General features: G+C 40.9%; 2 protein-coding genes across 8 annotated transcripts in view; one reads left to right on the top strand and one right to left on the bottom strand.

The window, feature by feature from the left end:
* MTRR (5-methyltetrahydrofolate-homocysteine methyltransferase reductase) overlaps positions 1–4,060 on the bottom strand; it is a 32,746-nt gene extending 28,686 nt beyond the window's left edge. The window contains exons 1-2 of one of the 4 annotated variants that reach the window (XM_033178776.1): positions 3,957–4,060; positions 2,241–2,394 (exon numbers count right to left, since the gene is read on the bottom strand). In XM_033178776.1, coding sequence (XP_033034667.1) covers positions 2,241–2,369 — 129 coding nt within the window. In that variant the 5' untranslated portion in view covers positions 2,370–2,394; positions 3,957–4,060. Of the gene's footprint in view, positions 1–2,240; positions 2,395–3,956 lie in introns of those variants that run through there. The other 3 variants (XM_033178774.1, XM_033178775.1, XM_033178773.1) reach the window with 3 other exon arrangements.
* Positions 4,061–4,133: 73 nt separating this feature from the next.
* On the top strand, positions 4,134–13,994 carry FASTKD3 (FAST kinase domains 3). Of its 4 annotated transcripts, none has more exons than XM_033178779.1 (7): positions 4,134–4,199; positions 5,040–6,501; positions 7,159–7,244; positions 10,152–10,326; positions 11,484–11,553; positions 11,873–11,987; positions 13,614–13,994. In XM_033178779.1, the coding sequence occupies exons 2-7, from the start codon at positions 5,064–5,066 to the stop codon at positions 13,707–13,709; spliced, it is 1,980 nt and encodes a 659-aa protein (XP_033034670.1). In that variant the 5' UTR covers positions 4,134–4,199; positions 5,040–5,063; the 3' UTR covers positions 13,710–13,994. The 4 variants fall into 4 exon arrangements, 3 of the variants coding, with proteins under 3 accessions (XP_033034670.1, XP_033034669.1, XP_033034671.1); XR_004429641.1 differs by having other exon boundaries at positions 4,142–4,203; positions 11,363–11,553; XM_033178778.1 differs by having other exon boundaries at positions 4,142–4,203.
* Positions 13,995–22,044: the final 8,050 nt, after the last annotated feature.

The following is a 22,044-nucleotide window of genomic DNA, read 5'->3' as shown; positions in this document are numbered from 1 at the left end:
TCGCTCTGTCGCCCAGGCTGGAGTGCAGTGGCCGGATCTCAGCTCACTGCAAGCTCCACCTCCTGGGTTCACGTCATTCTCCTGCCTCAGCCTCCCGAGTAGCTGGGATTACAGGCGCCCGCCACCTCGCCCGGCTAATTTTTTTGTGTGTGTGTTTTTTAGTAGAGACGGGATTTCACCGTGTGAGCCAGGATGGTCTCGATCTCCTGACCTCGTGATCCGCCCGTCTCGGCCTCCCAAAGTACTGGGATTACAGGCTTGAGCCACCGCGCCCGGCCGGAAACGTCTTTCCATAAGAAAGTAAAAAAAAAAGCAATGAAAGAGGTGTTAAAATGGGGATGGGGAGACTCAGAAATAGAGAGAACTGATACATAAGCACTCAGCATTAGAATGGCAAGACAAGGAAGCAACAAGTAGAATACTGTGGTAAAAAAAGACAGCAATAAAAACAGCACAGCTCTGAAATCTTCAGCAAAATATAAAACCAGCCATGTGTACTGCATGTGACACTAAGGCAGAGGGACAACAGGGCATTTTAAAACTGGGAAATTAAAAGTGTTACCCCTTCTAAATTAGGGAGCTGGCTATCAAGAACCGCTCCTCATTCCCTCAGGTTTCCCGAGAGCTGAGAATATCCTTAGCTATAAGCTGAGCTATAAACTGTTACAAATCAAGTTTATTCTTATACTCACGTCAGTTTAAATATTTCAAATAGAGCATTTCACTGTCTTAGCTCTGAGAATATCATTAGCTATAAGCTGAGCTATAAACTCTTACAAATCAAGTTTCTTCTCATTCTCGTGTAAATTTAAATATTTCAAATAGAGCACTTCTTTGTCTTACTTATAAGGACTCCACAAGCTCTACTGCCCATGAACACCATCTAATTTGGCTCCAAATAATTCACCTTATTTTTCATGCTGATAAAAGAGGTGATGACTTGAGCTAACTTTTTACCTAGGCATTTAATGCTTCCAAAACTCTATATAAGTTGTGTGTTAAACTCTGCATACAAAGTTGTATAAGTAAAGTCATCTGGAAAAGGACTATGTGAACTAGGAAGGAGATTAGATTATGAACAGCTAGAGGAAACCATCAGCCAGGGAGGACAAACAGCATGACTAACTTGGTGTTTAAAAAAAAAAAAAAAAAATTCACCATTCATCTGACTGTCAAAACACCTGCTGATCACCTTACTGAGGTCAACCACAAGGGGCCAAATCAGGACTAGTTTTATGATACTGATGGCTTTGGCTTTGTCCAAAGTAACAGATTCAGGTATTTCATCATGTGGCACTGCAATGTGAACTGAAGTTATTGCAGAATGACAGAGTCTGCTGACTGGCGGTCTTCTCCAAGAAGCTCCCTTTTCTCTGGTGTCCAGAGTCACCATGGCAGGGCTGCATAAAGGAACTACGTGAGTCTCCTTCCATGAGCTGGGTTTATAATTCACTTGAGCTGCACACAGTTTAGTGTTCTGAACTAGAGTCTCACGAAAGGTCAGAGGGGGGTGTGCACTTGAGTGAGAGAGCACTGGCAGGGCAGTCTCTGAAGTGTTGAAGTGACCTTTAACCGCTTAGTGGCTGGCAAATCACCTTGTGGTATAAAGCCCCTGCCAACTGCTATCACCTGAATTGTCTGAAATAGTATAATCTGGAGGCAGCAAACTAAATAAAAGAACACAAGATTGTAAAGTTGCAAATACCCTAAGGTAGTAACTTCTGCAGAGACTGAACGTAAACAACTAGTCCCTGACGAAGCAGCGAGTGTTTTCCAGATCCTTACACTACTACTTTAAATTCTATTTCACAAAAGAATCTAAGCGGTCCTTGATCAGGAGGAACTCTGACACGAATGGCAAGGCCTTTCTTTTGGGGAAAAAAATGGGGCACTGAGATTCAACAGACGGAAAGCACACCTGAGCAAGCACACACACATCTAGCTTGTTCTCACAGCCACCCTGTGAAATAGACACAGCATATGCTACTTCTGTCATTTACAGTTAAGGAGTTGTTACTTGTTTCCATTTTTGAGACCATTTAGTCCAATTCAACTGCACACTTCTGTATTAAAAAAAAATGCTGGTGATATCTTACCATACCACTGAACAAATAAATTTCTGTTAAAAAACAAGGACTATCTGGTGGTATTTAGTGTCCTTTATTTTTTCATAAACATCACTTCCCAACCAAAATTCTTCAAAGCACAAAACGGTAAAAATCCATTGTAACAGCTCTAACCTTACTGGATTCACTAATACAGTGCAGATCTGCAGAAAATCCATGGACCACAGCTTGCTCACATATTTCTTCTGCGATGGCCTTTGCCTGTCCCTGCTGTGTAGCATATAGTAACAGAAACCTCCTCATCACTTCAAGACATGTAACAGTGAAACTGAAAAATGGGGGAAAAAAGAGAGATCTTGTTTTTAATGAAATAGTAACAACCTAAAGGTATTGATTCTCCCTCAATCTTTAAGAAACAATGCAACAACACCCAAACGTAATATGAAATAGCCTTTTCTAAATTTGTTTTTAGCACTAATCTTAAATGAACTTAAATAAGAATTCATCAAATTAAGAAGAGTGTAGGAATGAAACTCTAATTCCATGGCTCAGAAATCAGATTATCGGCTCGGAACTACTTGGGCTTGAATCTGTGGTTCCTAAGTGCAACCCCGTAGGCAATCTCCCCAAATGACCTGTACCACAGCTCCTTTATCCTAAAAATGAGACTATTACCACCTACCTGGAAAAGGATGTGGCACAAGAAAAGAACCTGAACAAACCTGAGGCACAGTATCATTCCCCAGTCTTAAATATCTTTTGGTGTCCTCTTTTTTAAAAAGTAAAAAAGCAAAAATTATATTAAAATGATAGGATTCTTGGTTCCTACTTGATCCTAATGCTAAACAAACTAATCATAGTACTAAAGGTAACTGAAGCACATCAGTTACCTTTTTTGTATTTAATGGAAATCAAAAATATGTGAGTGTATGGGCATATTACATACAGGTGCATATAAAGAAAAAATATTTCCAATCCACTTAACACATTTTACTAACACGTTTTTCCTGAAGAGATAAGCAGTAGTAAAACAAACGGCACTCACAGATTTTTTTTCCATACTCATCTAATGGCTAAAACTGGTGGGCTGTCAATTTGTGGAGACAGATTTAAACTGAAACCCAAACCAAAATACTGGCTTTTGGCGAATGAACCGCCCAGAACGGCACCTAGCACAAAACAGGTACTCGACAAGTTATCTGAAAAAGGAAATGAACAATACGAAAACACTACACATTTACAGCTCACAGAAAACGGCGGAAACGATGATGAAAATCTTACTACAGCTAAAATTTCTATCACTTCCCATTAAACACACACATCCTGAGGACTTCCCAGGATCAATCAACCCCTCAGCCCTGCTACTGCCTCACAACCCAGCACTACGTTCCCACGACTCTCAAAGGAGGCCCGGGCCCCAGCAGCCCCAGGGGCGGCGCGGAGGCGGTGGGCAGAGCTCACTGCCGCGTCCCGCCAGGTGGGCGCTCGGAAAATCCCCGGTTCCCCGGAGCGCGCCGCCCCAACCCAACACGTTCCCCCGTTCCCCGCGTGCGGTTTCCCTAGTCCTAGAAAGTGCCTAGAACCAAAGGCAGAACAGGCGGAGAGGCCCCACAGCACCCAGCAGCCCCCCGCGCAGAGATCGACGCCGAGCTCCGGGACGCGCTTCCGGGGAAACCAAGGCCAAGACCAAGCCCGAGCCCGAAGCCGAGCCCGAAGCCAAGACTGAGGCGGAGCCCGCCCCCGCGGCGACCCCCGGAGCTCGAAGGGCGTGGGAACCATGGGCGCAAGCCGGCTGCCTCCCCCCGCCCCCCGCCCCAGGCTGCCTCTCCCTCGGGATTAGTGCGGGGCTAGCGGCCGGAATCCAGACACCGTAACCACCAGCGGGCTTACCTGCGCCGCGCCAGCCGAGGACACACCGGCACAGGGCGACTTCCACCAACGCTGCACCCGTGCGCACTGCCGTAGTGCCCATGCTCGGTACCTAGGACCAATAGGAAGTTCCGAAGGGGACCTGGGCCAATCACATTGCGCGGCTGTGAGTCGTGCTCCCGCCCCGCCCCGCCCCGCGTTTACTACGGAGGCCCACGACGCCCAGGCGCTTCCGCGGCCACCCGGAGTGATTGGCGGGCAGAGGTCGGTAGGTGTCCACGCGGGCTCTCCGGGTGGGTGTCACAGACCTTACCGGCTTTCTCCTCAAGCTGCGCCGTCCTGCCCGTGTCTCAGCGCAGGTCCCCGGGGCGCTGAGTTTGGGGGTGCTCGGCCCGCGGGTCCCTTTCATTCCTAGGAAGACGCGCCCAGGGGCATCACGCCTGTCTGTCCTGCACACTCCTGTTCCTGAATGCCCCCGGGGCGTATTTAGATCTGGACTGGCCGCCACACCTTCTCCCTTCATTGATCTATGTTGTGCTTTTTCTTTTCCTACCTTGTTTCCATTGCCGAAGTAGACCCTTTCCTTCAACCCTGTCTCCTGACACCGAGGGGAAACCAACAGCTTAGGGCCTTTCCAGCGCGTTTTTACCCTTGCCTTGCTCTAACCTCGCGTAATTTCATCCACTTTACCTCTTCTTTGTTTGATTTCTATTCAAATGCAATTTCTTCCTTCAACCAACATTTAAGGGCTACCCTTAAGAGCTACATTGCCTGAGTTTGAACCCTAGCTCTGCCACTTAACCACCTGCATAAACTGGGCAAAGTAACTTTGTTCTTCAACTTCTACCTCATGTAAAATGATGGTAAAGGTACTTAATCTGTGTAAGTTAATAGAAAGTGTTTAGCAAGTAGTAGCGATTGTTATTGTTGGATGTCAGCCACTTTTCTAACTCTAGGATGCAGAGACCTTGCTCCTCTGGTGTTTATATGTTATCCATCCTTTTTTTTTTTTTTCCTGGTACTCGTTTGTAGTTTCAACATTGATGTTGGGTCAATCATGTTCTCAATGTGTTTAACCTTGTCTTTTTAAATGTTTTAATTTAGTTATCAAATTGAGAATCTGATGGCATGGCATTAATCACCTTGAGGAAGAACCTTTATCGTTTACCTGATTTTCGGATGCATGGAGCTCTGGCCGCTTTGAAAAATCAACCTCTAAATCATGTTCACAAGGTAGTCAAGGAGCGTCTGTGCCCCTGGTTCTGTTCACGACAATCTGAGCCTTTCAGGATCAGGTTCCATCATGCCCATTGTAAAAAGTTTAATTCGAAAAATGGAAATGACCTTCATCCACTCAGTGGGCCAGTGTTCTCTCAAGTATCTGACTGGGTCAGGCTTGAACAAAATGTTAAAAATGGGGAGAGTCAGACGTTTTACAAGAGACTGAGCAACTTGACTTCATCAGAAGAAGTGCTAAGTTTTATAAGCACGATGGAAACCCTGCCTGACACTATGGCAGCAGGAGCTTTACAACGAATTTGTGAAGTGGAAAAAAAGGATGGTGATCAAGGGTTGCCAAAAGAAATACTGGAGAATAGCATCTTTCAAGCTTTATGCTTTCAGTTGGAAAAGGAGCCCTCACAGCTGTCAAACACTAGTTTGGTGACTGCTTTGCAAGCTCTGATTCTGTTGCATGTGGATCCTCAAAGTAGCCTGTTACTGAACCTGGTGGCAGAATGCCAAAATCGTCTCAAAAAAGGTGGCCTGGAAGTTCGCAATCTTTGTATTCTTGGGGAGAGTCTGATTAGACTGCACAGTTCAGGTTGTGTGACACTAGAACTGATTATAAATCAACTGCAAGGTGAAAAATTGGAAACGTTTACCCCAGAGGATATTGTGGCCCTTTATAGAATCTTGCAGGCATGTGCTGAAAAAGTGCATGAACACCAAACATTTTTAAATAAGATAAACAACTTTTCCCTTTCAATAGTTTCCAACCTGAGTCCTAAATTGATTAGCCAAATGCTCACTGCCCTGGTGGTTCTTGATCAAAGTCAAGCATTTCCTCTGATTATAAAATTGGGCAGATATGTCGTGAGGCATGTCCCACATTTCACTAACGAGGAGCTTAGGAGAGTCTTGGAGGCGTTCATATATTTTGGGTACCATGACAGATTTTTTACAAAAGCCCTAGAGTATCGTGTAGCTGCGGTGTGCCTCACGTTGGATCCTGAAGTTGTCTGCAGAGTCATGGAGTACTGCAGTAGAAAGCAGATTCTTTCAAAACCCATCCTCAATGCAGTGGCAGAAACTTTTGTGTGCCAATCAGAAAAATTTTCACCTAGTCAGATTTCTGCATTAATGGAACCATTTGGGAAACTCCATTATTTGCCACCAAATGCCTCTGCTTTATTTAGAACGCTGGAAAATGTGCTATTCACTCATTTCAATCATTTTCCACCCAAAACATTATTGAAACTTCTTCATTCATGTTCACTTAATGAATGCCATCCAGTCAACTTTATGGCAAAAATATTCAACCCTTTTTTCCTTCAACAGCTGCAAGGTGAGTTGGTTATAAATTCTGACAGTTGGAAAAAGTTAACCTTTGAATTGGCAGTGGTTTCAAGTCACATACAAAGGCAGTGTGTTGCCTTTAGTTTTTCTTCCATAGTGATCTGAAGTTGAGACCTGAAGTTGACAGATACTGGCATAAACACAGAGTTAAAGCATGCTAGGAAATTGTATAAAGGGAGGAAAGCTGTCTCAGATAAACTGACTTTTGCCTTATCCGAGAAATTGCAGCATTCTGAGGAGATATGGTGATGGTAGTGGAAATAGCCACATCAACATGTTGGAACTTTTGATGAGTGAGCAACTGTATCTGTTTTTTTTTTTTTGAGAGGATGACATTGTTCATCTCGATTCAAGGCCACCCACATGTTTCCGGAACTCCATAGTTAAAGGAAATTTCCACGAATTCTGTGAACATATTTTCTTTCTTTTAATTGTACTCAGTAGCTAGGAGCTTGGGTTCTTGGAAGCCAATTTCATTGGTGGCAAGAGAAGGGCAGAATTAATTCTAACAAGTTCATTTCATAGTGTCATTTAAAAGTACAATACTTCTGTCTGGAGTGTGTAAATTGATGTTGAATGTTCATGATGTTCTCTCATACATACCTCAATTCAGACATAACCGTGACCGGGATGCTTTCTGTTTTAGGTGAAGAATCGCATTTGGACAGATTGAGTCGGGCACGACTGACCCAACTTTTCTTAACCTCAGTCCTAGAATGCCCTTTCTATAAGGTAAAAGCATGAACTGTATGTGGCTGTATTTCCCTATGGGTAGCTTCCTGTTAAGTTCCTTTGCTTTTGATCTGTCTCAATAACCTCCTGAAAAAGCAGAATTTCATTTACTTGGAGTTAGTTGCCACCAGATAGGCTTTTCTTTGATAAATTGACCCCATTTTCGTGTTCTTGCTCTTGAAGGAACAATTTCCTGCTGTGTAAGATTTCTTAGGAGGTTTTATTAAGTGCTGCAGGCATGTGAGTTACAGTATTTCTCCATTCTCTCTGAAGGTTTTACAGGGTTTTACTACTAGGTTTACTACTAGGTTTCCCATAGCTGTTTGTTATCAAAGTGTGAATGTCTGGACTGCACAAATACCTAAATTATTTGCAAGTACAGTACATTGTTAAGCCAAGCCAGAAATTTCACTTTTATCTAATAGAGTTTAGTTTACCTAGAGTTTGCTCTTCCCATAAAGACCTATAAAGATTTATCCTATTATCTATCACATTCCTTATGTAGAATCAGAAATAGTGCACCAGACTATAATATTCTCTCTCTGCTTCTCTCTACTTGACTCTGAATCTTAGTTTAGAGTGTCTGATTTTTGAAATAAGGTAATGAGAATGGAAAAATACCCCTTTTTTAAAACAGCTTAGATGGTACTAAGTTATATAAAGATAAGTAATAGTTAACCCCAATCTCTTACCATTTCTAAAGGAATAGTATTAAAAGCAGTTTCTGTGCCCAAATGTATACAGATACATAAACACTGTCTGGTTTTTTTTCTCTTTTCAAGGAATGAGACTGACTAATCAAAGTATACTTTGCTTTTATGCCCAGTATATCATGGCCATCCCTTGAGGCCAGTGCATACAGATCACATGCATTCTTTTTAGAAAGACATGATATTTCATGGTGTTTATTCTACTACTCTACTATCGATGCACTTGGAGGTTTGTTGCAACTTTTGTCTCTATCAAGAATGCTATAATAAACATTCTTGCAAATCCTGTCATACTAGAGCCTTTTTGGTTTTTTAAATATATAAACTAGATTCCTAAAAATGTGATCACTGGATTAATTTTTGATGGATAATGGCAGAATTTTTTTCCCTAATAGTTACAGATACCACATTTCCCCAGTAATGAATGAAGATGGCTGTGTCTCCTCCACTTCTGTTGCAGTGTGTTAGTAGTCTCTTTAATTTGTGTTACTCAACTACATGAAAGAGGGCATCATATCATATATTTAAGTTGCATATTAATGAGCATTAATGAAGTTTAGCATATTTCCAAATATGTGTTGGCCATTTACATTTCTTTTGAATTGCTTTCTACACCTTAATTTATTTCTGTTGGATGATTTGTCTTTAAGGACTCATTGTAAAACAGATATTAACTATTGTGAATGTTGTACATATTTTCCCCTGATTTGTACTCTTTCATTACTTTTTAATATTACTTATGATGTATTTTTAAATGTTCTGTAGTCGAATCTGTCTTTTATGACTTCCAAGTTACCCGTCTAACTTAAGAGCATGAATATTTTACAACATTTTAAAAAATATTATCTTTTAAATTTTATTTAGATCTTTGATCTAAAAGCAAAATTGAATTTTTATTTATTTGTATATGTATTCTAATTAACAAGTAAAAGTTGTATATACTTATTGTGTTCGTGTTGTTTTGAAATATGTATACATTGTCAAATGGCTAAATCAAACCAGTTAACGTGCGTATTACCTCCATACCTATCATTTTATTTTGTGGTGAGAATATTTAAAATATACTCTTGCCGGGCACAGTGTCTCGTGCCTGTAATCACAGCACTTTTGGAGGCTAAGGCGGTTGGATGACCTGAGGTCAGGAGTTCGAGACCAGCCCTTGCTAACGTGGTGAAACCCTGTCTCTACTAAAAATATGGAAAATTAGCCAGGCATGGTGGCACACGACTGTAGTCCCAGCTACTCTGGAGGCTGAGGCAGGAGAATTGCTGGAACCCGGGAGGCGGAGGTTGCAGTGAGCCGAGGTCGCGTCATTGTACTCCATCCTGGGCAACAAGAGTGAAACTCTGTCTCAAAAAAAAAGAAAAAATAAAAAGTACTCTCAGCCATTTGCAAGCATACAATCATTCTTATTAACTATAGTCAGCATGTTGTACCACTTGGAATTTATTAGAGTGTGTAATGGATGACAGAAGTTTAGTTATTTTCCAAATAAATAACCATTTTTCCATCATCATTTATTATATTGCTATCCTTTGCTTCCTAAATTGGAATGTCACTTATGTCACATTTTCCATTACAGACTGAGTATCCCTTATCCAAAATGCTCCGGACCAGAAGTGTCTCAGCTTTCAGATTTTTTCACATTTTAAAGTATCATTATATTTACCAGTTCAGCATCCCTAATTCAAAAATTTGAAATCCAGAATGCTTCATGAGCATTTTCTTTAAGCAGCCTGTCTGTGCTCAAAAGGTTTCAGATTTTGGAGCATTTTGGATTATGGATTTCCAGATGAGAGAAATTAAACCTGTGTTGAAAACTTTAGTTGTGTGTACTTAAGACCCTTGGGACAATTCTTAGTTCTAAAAATGTTTCTTGAGCTGTTAGCATTATTATGTTTCTTCTCACTCCCTCCTCACTCTTTTTTACCTTCCTTCTTTACTTTTCTTTCTGTTTATGGTAACCAGTGACTACTGTAAAAACACATATAAAAGACATTCTGAACTATTAGACTTGTACTACAACAATAGAAGTTTGCATTGTCATTTTGAAAGAGATGCCTGTCCCAATTCCTGGAAAAGTATCATGCCTATAAAGTAGTGTTATATCAAACTTTTCTACCTAGGTAACCTTCCATTTATTCTCAGTTTTTATATCTTATTTTTCTTTCTCATGTTTGCACTTACGATTTTTTAGGGTCCAAAACTCCTTCGTAAATATCAAGTGAAGTCATTTGTTACCCCATGCTGTTCCCTGGAGACCCCTATGGATTCTCATCTTTATGAATCTGTGAAGATTGGGCTGATTGACCTTTTAGGAGCAAGATTATATTTTGCTTCAAAAGTGTTGACACCCTATTATTATACAATAGGTAAGTAGCATAAGGAGTTTTGTTGTTTTACACCTAAGCATCCTGTTCGATTTTGGAGATATATGGGACGTAGAAGTAATAGAAGGTCTCTGGAAATGCAAAATGGAATGGTCCCTTCCCTGAAGGCAAGTTGAAACAGGTGGTTAGCAGCAGAGCTGTTGCGTCAAGACTGTCTGGGTTTAAGTCACACATATGAGCCACATATGTCCTGGGCAGAGTATTTAACCTTTTTCTGCTTGCTTCTTCCTCTGTAAAATGATAGTAATAGTGACCTCAAAGACTTATTTAAGCACTAAATAAAATAGTACCTGGAACATAGGAAATGCTCACTAATTGTTAGCTACTACTATAACCTAGGCTTGCACTGTCCAAATATAGTAGCCACTAGACCATGTGGCTGTTTAAATTTAAATTATTAAACGTTTAAGAAAATTCCTCAGTCACATTTCAAGTGCTCAGTAGCCACATGTGGCTCATGGCTGCCAAATTGGACAGTGCCTTTATAATGATTTCCACATCACAGAGATTTCTCCTGGGTGGCACTGACTAGAGACTCCAAGTCCTCTGTCCTTATAGTTCTTCTAACTTGATGAGGAGAAGAAAGCCTTCTCATAAAGGACAGCAGTTCATAGGCTTCAGATGGTCACTTCTCTTCTCTTTACGAAAGGAACTGCAGTTTACCAGAGGGGAAGGACAGCGAAGCCTCTGTGCTCGCAGACCAGGTGTCTGGGTGCTGCATGCTTTCTTTACTTATCATGGAGGCGCTGCAAGTTCGAATGATGGAAGTTATGAGTTGCATAGATGTCTAACGGCTTAACTCAAAGGTTTTCTTCAGTCTGGATTGAAGGATCTCTGCCACCTGTTATAAAGGGAAAGAGAAAGCATGCGTGGTTCTTGTCATACCCCAGATAACTTCAGAACCCATTCTGTGGTTTAGTGTTTTTGAGCTTTCTTAATTTAAGGCTGACTTGATTGATCATAAAGCCAATTGAATTAAAATTCTCACCATTGTCTGGTTGTGGTCATTACTTTGCAGCCTTCAGTCCAATTGATCAGTGCAATATGGAAGGAATCAAAGCAGAGCAAAGGAATGAATACAGGAAGATAGTGTTTGTGAGGATATCACACGAGGAATTTTTCCTTTCTTCTCTCACCAGATGTTGAAATTAAATTAGATGAAGAAGGATTTGTATTGCCATTCACAGTTAATGAAGATATCCATGAAAGGTACAGAAAAATATTGTGTTTTTTGCATTACAAGACTTGTTGAGGCTAATAAGCAGTGGTATCTTTTTCTCAAGAAGGTGAAAGAAATAGATATGATTCTGGAAATTAAAATACTACATTTCAGAATACTATGTTGGGAAATTCCTTGTAATATTTTGTAAGCATTAATATTCATAAGATCAAATTCATGATTCATTTGAAAATAATATTGGCACATAGTAATAGCCAAATCCCAAATAAACTTTGGCAACTAAAATATATAATAAATATTTCAGATTATTTTAAAAATTAAGTTTTTTTTCTCCTTTTTTATTTTCAGGATAGCACTGTGTATTGATGGTCGAAAAAGGTTTTGCTCCAATAGCAAACACTTACTGGGAAAAGAAGCTATTAAACAAAGACACCTACACTTACTTGGTTATCAAGTTGTTCAGGTAGAGTTTCACCTATTTTTTTTGTTTCCCAAAAGCAAATCCTAATTCGAATTTTTTTTCCAGGTTACTGTTAAAAAGTAATCTGAGGCACAGTGAAATTTTAAAGAATTTGAGCAAACAGCAGTTATTGAATTGGACAGCACAGAACCCAAAATGACTTGGGAACACAAGAGGGAGGCCTTTATAGGAAGAATGCAAGTACACAAAGAATCTACTTGATTGGTTACAGTTATATATTCTTGCTGCCTTGTTTGAACTATTCTGTGGAAGATTCCTAGTTATATAATTATTAGTTTGTGAGATGCTTCTGACTGGTTGAGCTTAAGTTCTGTTTTTCTCCAGTAGAAGCTTTTACTAGAAATAGCCCAAGTTAAATTTTGCTTAACATTTGCACTTTAAGCAAAGTTAAGGTTATTTTCAAGGCCTAACTAGCTTGGTCTGCTCAGGGATTTTTCAGGCACAGGCTCCATTTTAATTTACTTTTACAGTGCTCACTGGTCTGCCGGCCTGGTCAGTGGACCACCGATCTTATGTCTAGTTTAAATCCCAATGTTGTTAATTCGGCTTAAATCTCTTGACTTATATTTTGAAATACAGAATTTTCAGAGCTTTGATTTTTCAAAAGTGGGGCATACCTATATTCATTATAAGCTCTGCTTAACTCTGCTGTTAGACTTACTCAATTGTTGGAATATATATGCTGTTTTAATTTCTTCTTGATTTAATAAAAATGGACAAGATAATCCATTAAAATAAAGAGCTTCACCAACACTTAATATTTAAGACCTTTTCTTAAATATTAGACCTTTATCTCCCTTTCACCGTAGATAATGTAAGAATGTCTTATGTGAGGGCTCAGCAGTGCATGAGAAGGAGAGCTGCCCTAATTCTCTAAGCTGTCTGTACTAGGCAGCACTATGGTTTCATATCTGCTGACTTTTTTCTCCATTTTGCACATCCCCAGCTGAATATTCCTAAAACTAATCATGCCAGTGTGTACTCAGAAGCCTTCATTGTTTCTTTACTGCTTACAAAATAAAGTAAAAACTTCTCTACATCTTAACATTCAAGACCCTCCATGGTTGGCCTGCAGCCAGGCTCCTGGCACGTGATTACTACCTGGCCCCTCTGCTCCCAGCTGAGCAGGCTCTCTCCTTCGCTGAGCCTCCTGCTGTCTCTCTTCATTCCCTCTTTGTCCCTGCTGCGTCTTCCAGCTCTCTGAATACCTACTTTCCAGCAGTTTGTCGGCATCCCCACCCTTACCTAATGAAATGCCCACTCCCTCTCAGCACCAGATCACCAACCTACAGCTTGTTTTTTATATTTATTGTGTAATTTAACTTGCCACCCAAGTTGTGAGCTCCTGGAGAACAAGAGATCATGTTTAATTCTTACTTACATATTCTACATATTAATTCCTCAAATATTTGCCAAGCCCCTTCTCAGTGCCAGGCGCTGTTCTAGACATTGGGGATCCAAGATGAAGAAACTGGTTGGGATATTTGCCTTCCAGGAGCTTACATTCTGCTGTGGGGAAGTGTGTAAGAAACAAACAAGGTAACCAACAGCCAGAGGAACCTCAGATTTTGAAGGATCTTGACCAGTTTTACTTTTCTATCTTTATAGATCCCCTATCATGAGATTGAGGTGCTAAAATCAAGACGTGAATTGGTGGAATATTTACAAAGAAAACTGTTTTCTGAAAACACTGTTCATTGGTGACAAGAACGAATACTGGCTTCAGAACCCAAACCATGAAAGAACTTGCATTTTTATGGAACTCAGTATTAAAAGAAGAATACAATGTGAATTAGCCACTTCGCAGAATATGTTCTAGACTGGTGATCTGGAAGCATCTATAGTTTTCCTTACATTATGTATACATTTATTGCGGTAAAATTTAAAATTAATTTTAATTTAATACTAGTGTCATAGATACTTTTTATACATCAAACAAATGATCATGTGCAGTAAAGGAATTCAATGAATAAATGTTATTTTTAAGTATTTTGTCGTAGTTATCTGCTAAATGAAAGTATTTTGCTCTTTAAAGACCTTTTGTTTTCCAACAGATGGAAGGAAGAAATTTTATCTCCTGTGAGTGGAAATGAGATGTACTGTAAGGAAAAGGAGCAATGAGAAATAGAGTACAGTGCTTTGGATATAAACATAGAATTATGCAGAAACAATCCTTTAGTTAATAAGATGTATCAGTATGGGAACTTTTTTTAAATAAACATTTAGAGAAATGGAAAAGCAATTTGGGTAGGTTTTTGGGGGAGGTGTTTGATTGGAGGGAGGATCTTCTAAATTGTATACCAAAAATGAATTAAATCGTCATTAGTTCATTGCAGATCCTTCATTGCCTCATCACAGGTTACAGTTTCAAGGGAGAAGAGGACAAGAGGGCCAACTGGAGTAGCAGAGCTTTGGGGTTGGACACTCAGACTTTACCACCAAGTAGTGCTGTGACCTTGAACAGGGACAGCTGCTGTGTATCGTTCACTGACTGTGCTGAGCCCATGCTGAGCATGTTAGCATGATGCTTGTGTGGATCTCACATGCCTTCGGATTTAGGTATTGTTCCTATTTTACAGAGAATTAGGCTAGCTCAGGATGAATGTTCTACCTGATATTTCATTCATCACTAGTGATGAATGTCAGATTTGAATCTGTCCCTAAGAAGCAATAAAATGTAGTGGCTAAAAATTTAGGTTCAGGAATCCTACAGCTTGGATTTGAGTTCTAACTAACTGTGACCTCAAGCTTTGGTTTCCTCAGAGCTACTCTTACATTATAATGGGATTTCTGTCTTTGTCCCTTTGGCTGCTGCAGCAAAGTACAAACTGGGTGACTTAAAACAACAGAGATTTACTCTCACATTGCTGGAGGCAGAAAATCCAAAATCAAGGTGTCAGCAGGCTGTGCTCCCTATGAAACCTCTAGGGGAGATCCTTTCTTGCTGCTTCCAGCTTCTGGTGGTGACAGACATTCATTAGTTTGTGGCAGCGTAACTTACCTGCTTCCATCCTCACATGCCATCTTCCCTTCGTGTCTGTGTGGCCCTGTGTCTTCTCATGGCCATTAATGTGCATGTGTCTCTGTCTTCACATGGCGTTCTCCTGGTTTGACTGTATCCAAATTTCCCTCTTACAGGGATGCCAGCCATATTGGATGAAGGCTTACTCTAATGACCTTGTCTTGATTAAATCTCTAAGGTCCCTATGTCCAAATAAGGTCACATTCTCACAGACTGGGTCAGGACTACAATATGTCTTTTTTGAAGGAGGGAGGAGGGACACAATTGAACCTGTAACAGGCTGAAATGATAATTATATAAAGCACTTAGAAAAGTGTCTTGCACAGAGTAAGCACACAGTGGAAGTTAGCTAGTATCAGTCTGAATGTCCACCCCATCATGCTTTTTACTTCACTTTACTTATCTTTAGAATAGGAAATGGAAACTAGATGAGCTAAGATAACTTTTTGTCTCCAATTATAAAGAAAGAGACAATGGAAGCAAATGGAGATTGAGCGGGAGATAGGCACGGTAGATTTTGATGTATCTGTGTACCCAGCTGACCTTGCCGGTTATTTGGGACCTGGCTTGAAAGGATTCTCACATCTCTCTGAAATCTGGGTAATTAGCTGATTTACACTTTTTCACAGCTCTTAGATGACTTAAAACAGGCATTCCTGACACTGAGCCTAAGATCTGTTCCAGACCACATCAGCCCTCAGAAACCCCTTTCACACCTCCTTGCAGCTAATATCCAGTCCTGTGTCTTTTTCTGCCTTTTGTGAACTCAGATGCCCTCCCTGGCCTCTGGTGCACCCTGACTGTGCTATACACCTCTCCTCATGACTCAGCTAATTCTTGGTGCAAAACTCAACCCAGAAATGTGGTGTGAGATTAAAAGCATACAGCTTAAGGAGCAGAGAGGGACTTAACCAATTAAAGAGCCACATGAAGAGGTAATGACGGTCTGTTATCAATGCTTTGAAGAAAAATACGACCTGAGTATTCTTCACCTGTGCTGTTGATGTAAGTCCATCTCATCCATTGCAAGCTTTTCCCTCTTTACTCATCAGAATCAGATGCTCTTCCTGCAGTTTTCACTTGCAGCCTCGGCTGAGCCTGTCTCATTTGGCTCTCCCCTACCGTCTTCACGTACGCATTCAGCAGACACTCACAGATCTGATCATACTGGGGGCACTCAGTGCTCCAGCTCCAGCGCCAAGTAGGAAAAAGCGCCTGCCCTGGCGAGGCTTGAAGCAGGTGAGATTAACGGGTTAGTGAGCAGGCGATGGGAGTGGTGAGGACTCTGGCACCCCAACACACAGGCAAGGCTCTGGGAACACAGAGACTTCATGCCCGCCTGGGCAGTGAGAGAGAGCCTCAGAGTGATTTGTAAGCTGAGTTTTAGAAGGAAGAGAGCAGGGTCTGGGGACGCAGTTGTCATGGCTGGAACATCCAGTGTAAAGCATACAAGATTGGCCCAGGGAGAGAAGCTAGACCTGCCTCTGGCTCTGTTCAGATTTTAATCCTGAAGTACATGAAAATAATTTAGGCTAATAGAGAAATATAAGGTTGCTGGTTTCACTAACGAGCGAATCTGACAAGCTTTGTCAAATCATAAAGCTAAGTCTGAATTATCAGAGTTTGTCAAATCATAAAACTAAACTGAATTCTCATGCTGATGAATTAATTTGTATGTCTCTACCTGTACAAGCAAAAGTGATGTGAATGTGTCAGTTGTAATTACGTATTCAATATGATAGCTCTTGCAACTATATATTTGATAATATTTTTAATAATTACATAACCTTGCTATATTTGTTTTCAAAAGTAAAGCAAAACAAGAAACATGAGTGAAAAAAATTGTTTTACTTGCTAGCACAACCCTTGCAGCAACAGTGATATTCTTTGGGCCTATCAATAGGGGGCAGCAAAGTTCAGGACTTTGGGCTGCCGCAGTTGAAACTAGAGGATCTCTGTAGGAGAGAGTGGATCCTCTGAATGTGTGCTGTGTGTGTGTAGATGGCAGGCAGGCAGGAGCTGTGGAAGAGTGTGGTAACAGTTCTGCCTGAACAACACAGACAGTTTTCTTTACCTTTCCTTACCTTCCTCTATGTAAGGAATGTGCTTCGCTTGGGTACATGTGGACCCTTGCTAAATATTTGTTAGGCGGAAGAAAATACAGGAAGGAGAAAAATTCATCAATTTGATAGAATTCTGGGAAAACAAGGAAGCAGTCAATTCCTTCTTAAAAAAGAAAAAAAGGTATACCTACTAGAATATGTGTGCAAATCCAGAGAGGGGTCTTGGCTCTGAGGAACCAGGCAAATTATCCCCTTAGGGCTGAGATCTCTGAAACTGGGAATATACCCAGCTCCATTTGGAGTCTAAATACTTATTGTAGACAGTGAAATGAGACACATCTTGTAAGCTGTTTAGCCCAGTTCCTGGAAAACAGTAAACACTCAGTGAGCATTGGGTGCGATTATTGTTATTGGTACACATATGTTCATTCATTCTCAGTTAAACTTTATTGTACAGCTTGCGGTGAGGGTTCATATAAGGCATGGTCTATAAGAAGGAACATGACTGACTTGCTGATCAGGACTTCCAGCGCCAAGTAGGAAAAAGCCCCTGCCCTGGCGGGGCTTGAAGCAGGTGAGATTAACGGGTTAGTGAGCAGGCGATGGGAGTGGTGAGGACTCTGGCACCCCAACACACAGGCAAGGCTCTGGGAACAGAGAGACCTCATGCCCGCCTGGGCAGTGAGAGAGAGCCTCAGAGTGATTTATAAGCTGAGTTTTAGAAGGAAGAGAGCAGGGTCTGGGGACACAATTGTCATGGCTGTATTGTACCACTGTGAGCCTTTGACAACTGCCTTTGTTAATTATCATCAAGGACGTAGTGCTAAGAAACTTTGTTCTTTAAAGCTTTGGTTGTTTGAAATCAGTTCAGTAAAATGGAACATCTAACTACTGTCTATATGAGCTGAGCCACATGGGCCAATCTGACCAATGGAGAAGTAGCTTCAATATCCCCCTCAATTGCAGAGCTCTAGACGTGGGAATTTTGCACACAACATTCCACATTTGTCTTCCCTTTGAGGGACCTGAATCGGCTTCTTAGGCCAGGGTTACTGTTAACTCTTTTGCACACAAACTTGCTGTGCTTGAGTCTCTCCAGCTCAGCTTCATTAAATTTTACCTACTCTGTCTAGTTCTGTGTTTGACTTGATGTCTCTTGACTCCTGTGGTGTGCACTCTCCCGTGCTGCACGAGTCAGGAAACCTGATTTTATGTTGATGTTCTCCCCCTGTTGGGCTCCATCAGAAGAAATTTTGCCTTCTTCCAGTACTTGTAATCCCACCCCAGAAAAAGCAAACATCTCCCTCCCACTCCCACGGTCTCCGATACAGAGTGCTCACAGTGTGTGGGTGGAGCTGATATTTTGGGTTCTAATGTTTACAAGAAACAATCTCTTTTAGTAACCCTGCTGTTTTTGCTTGTAGTATAGGAAATTTTGAACACACATAGGAATTGAAAGAAAAGTATAACAATGGAAAGAAACCTGGCTCAGTGGCTCATGTTGTAATCCCACTGCTTTGGGAGGCCACGGTAGGAGGATTACTTGAGGCCGGGAGCTATGATCATGCCACTGCTCTCCGTGAGTGACAGAGCAAAACTCCATCTCTGAAAAAAAAAGTGTAATAAGTTCGCAAGTCCCTCTATTCAGCATGAAAAATTACCATAATTTTCCAATCATGTTTCATCCATTCTTTAACTTTTTCTTTTTCCTTTTTTTTTCACTGGAGTGTTTCTAGGGAAGTCCAAGCTATCATATTATTTTAGCCTAAATACTTCAGTATTCACATATAACTGATAAGCATTTCTTTCTTTTTTTAATCTAACCGTTCAGCCATTGTTACAAATAACAAAATTAATAGTTATTCCCTGTCATCATTTAATGTCTAGTCCATATTCTAAATTTCCTGTACTATCTCAAAAATATTTTTTAACTGCTGATGTTTTAAAATCAGGATCCAAAGTCCGCAAACGACTTTTAGAGATTCTACCGCTGAAGTCTCTTACGTCTCTAACTGCCACTCTTTCTCACCGAGTTTTCATGTCATTCAGTTATTGACAAAATTAGATCAATTGCCCTGTAGAAAGTCCCACACTGCTGATTTGCTGTTGTCTACTGTGTTTCTCTATCTATCTGCCGTCTTTCCTATTAAACCAAAGGGCAGATCCAGAGACTTGCTTCAGTTTGGCTTGAATGCTTTGGGAATGGTGTTTCAGAGGGGCTGCTGTGGGTTTCCTCAGCACTGTGCTATCATTTCATGTTACTGATGGTCATTAAGATTCATGTGTGAGTTCCTGTGTTGTCAGCTTGATCCCTCCACTGTGTTGTCCCCACAGCCTCTCACCGGACATTTATTGCCAAGATCCGTTATTTGACTAGGTGCTGCAAAATGAAACAAAAGGAAGCAAAACCAAATCATTTCCTAATTCTATCATTCTACTTTTATTAGCTTGTCGTCTTCTATAAAGAAGGAATTTCTCCTGTTAACTATTTGCATGCCCTCAAATAAAAGTTTATTCAGAAAAAAAATTCCTTCCTTGTATCAATTTTTAGAATAAAGGGTTGGTGGTCTAGTCAGCTTTGTATTTGTTCTAGGATGTTTATGAACTCAGGGATGTCTGTGTATTTGTCATGCCCCAATCCTTGGCAGTCTTCTAACTGACGCTTAGATTATTCCGTTTTAGGAGAGTGGGATACACTTCAGGTTGGTCCCTTTGTCCTCTTGACCTTGTCTTCTTAGTTTTTGGTATTTTCTTTGCGGAACAGGATGTCCCAGCTCACGTTATCCATTTCTGGTCTCAGACTTGGGATCAGGCCTCTCTCTAAGGAACCCTGGTTCTTGCAGGCCAGTGGCGCTCATTGCTAGAGATGTCAGTATTTTTTGATTTATAATTTTGGTCATTTTTATTTCAAAATCAACAAAGTAAAAAAATTAAATTTTTATTTATAAGTCTCAATTCATAAACTTGATCGTTAAAGTTACTAACCATAGGGACTTTATCAATTGACTGAGTTGGCCTCTAGGACAAACTCGATGCTAAACATGCTTTCTAAGTCTCCTAACAATATGTATGTCTTTTTACCAGGGAGGAGGTATGAAATAAAGGCCTTGTTTAATCCCACCACAGACCACTAACACAGTGAAATCCCGTCTCTACTAAAAAATACAAAAAATTAGCTGGGTGTGATGGTGGGCGCCTGTAGTCCCAGCTACTCGGGAGGCTGAGGCAGGAGAATGGCGTGAACCCGGGAGTTGGAGCTTGCATTGAGCCGAGATCATGTCACTACACTCCAGCCTGGGCGACAGAGTGAGACTCCATCTCAAAAGGAAAAAAAGAAAAAAGACAGTTTTGCAGGATGGACAACGGCTTCCTTGCTCTAGGAGCTAAGGTCATGCTATTAGTCTCACTGTTAAATAGTACCGACAGAGTTTGGAGACTAATGCCAGCAGGTTATTTGGGCTTGTGCCTTTGAGTTCATAATGTGTAAAATTTTCTGGGATACTGTATTAGTCAGGGTTCTCTAGAGGGACAGAATGAATATTATATATATGTATATATAAAAATATATACATAAATAGTTTATATATAAACAATAAACTCCCCTTTATAGATATCTATGTATCTATCTATAATATATAATATATAAATATATCTAGATATATATCTATAAAGGGGAGTTTATTAAGTAATAACTTACAGGATCACAAGATCCCACAATAGGCTGTCTGCAAGCCTGAGGAGCAAGGAGAGCTAGTCGGAATCTCAAAACTGAGTCTGATGTTCAAGGGCAGGAAACATCCAGCACAGGAGAAAGATGTAGGCTGGAAGTAGGCCAGTCTCACCTTTTCACATTTTTCTGCCTGTTTTATATTCGCTGGCAGCTGATTAGATGGTGCCCGCCAGATTAAGGATGGGTCTGCCTTCCCCAGCCCACTGACTCAAATGTTGATCTCATTTGGCAACATCCTCACAGACACACCCAGGATCAATACTTTGTGTCCTTCAATCAAGTTGACACTCAGTATTAACCATTACAGACATATAGATGGACAGTCATCCTCCTAGTTAGTTACAAACCTGTGTTTATATGTCTCTCTTCCTCCGCGCCCTCATGTAACATACCAGATGTAGAGGAATTCTTACTCCAATTCATTTTAAGATATTTTAGATCCTATGAATTAAAGTCCAATCACGTTGGACCCCTTCAATGAGTTTACAGTGCAATTTTAAAATGGAATAATTGTAAAAGCTTTTAAGTGTAAAATGAGACATTGACCTTATGTTTAAAACCTCTGCATTATCAACAGAAGAGATAAAGAGAGAGGAGGGGAGGGAGTGAGATGGTGGTGTTTTAATGTATTCACGGGTTACTTTCCCTCCTGATTCCACCACAGCTAACAGAGGTTTACAAGGTGGGGTGGAGGAATGGATACCGCTGTGTTTCCCAGCTAGCTAGGTGCCTGGCTGAGAGTCATTGGCTAAAGCATCCTGTTGTCCAGGCCATGGTTCCGCCTCAGAGTGGTTGAGAGCCCTCATACCAGCCCTTTCTTTCGAGATATTTGTACATCTTTCAGGAAGAGCACCCATGTTACCTGTGCCAAGTCACTTAACCTCCCTTCATGTCGGTTTTCTCAACAGCATAAAGAACTAGATAGGTCTTCCCAGCTTAAAAAGTCCATAGGTTTAGATCAACTCAAGATGAACATAACATACATGCCATGCAAGGTGTAGTGAAGCCACAGCTGATGGGACATGACAGCTGCCTTCACTGGTTTCTTCTTCCCTGCCTCACATTCATAGAAAAAGCACTTCAAAATCTTCAGTTTTGTTCCGATGTCAAGAGAAATGGCAGGGGATTTCAGTCGCAGGGTGGCCTCTGCAGCTCCTGAACTCTTGTGAACTGCCTATTTTCCTTCACTGACAGGCTAGGGTCCCTTCAAGGGATTTGCTCACA

The sequence above is a fragment of the Trachypithecus francoisi genome, unplaced genomic scaffold (genome assembly GCF_009764315.1).
Source record: "Trachypithecus francoisi isolate TF-2019V2 unplaced genomic scaffold, Tfra_2.0 Lachesis_group2, whole genome shotgun sequence".
NCBI lineage: Eukaryota > Metazoa > Chordata > Mammalia > Primates > Cercopithecidae > Trachypithecus > Trachypithecus francoisi.
Note: the sequence above shows the minus strand (reverse complement) of the source record. Positions and strands in the feature narration are given on the sequence as shown.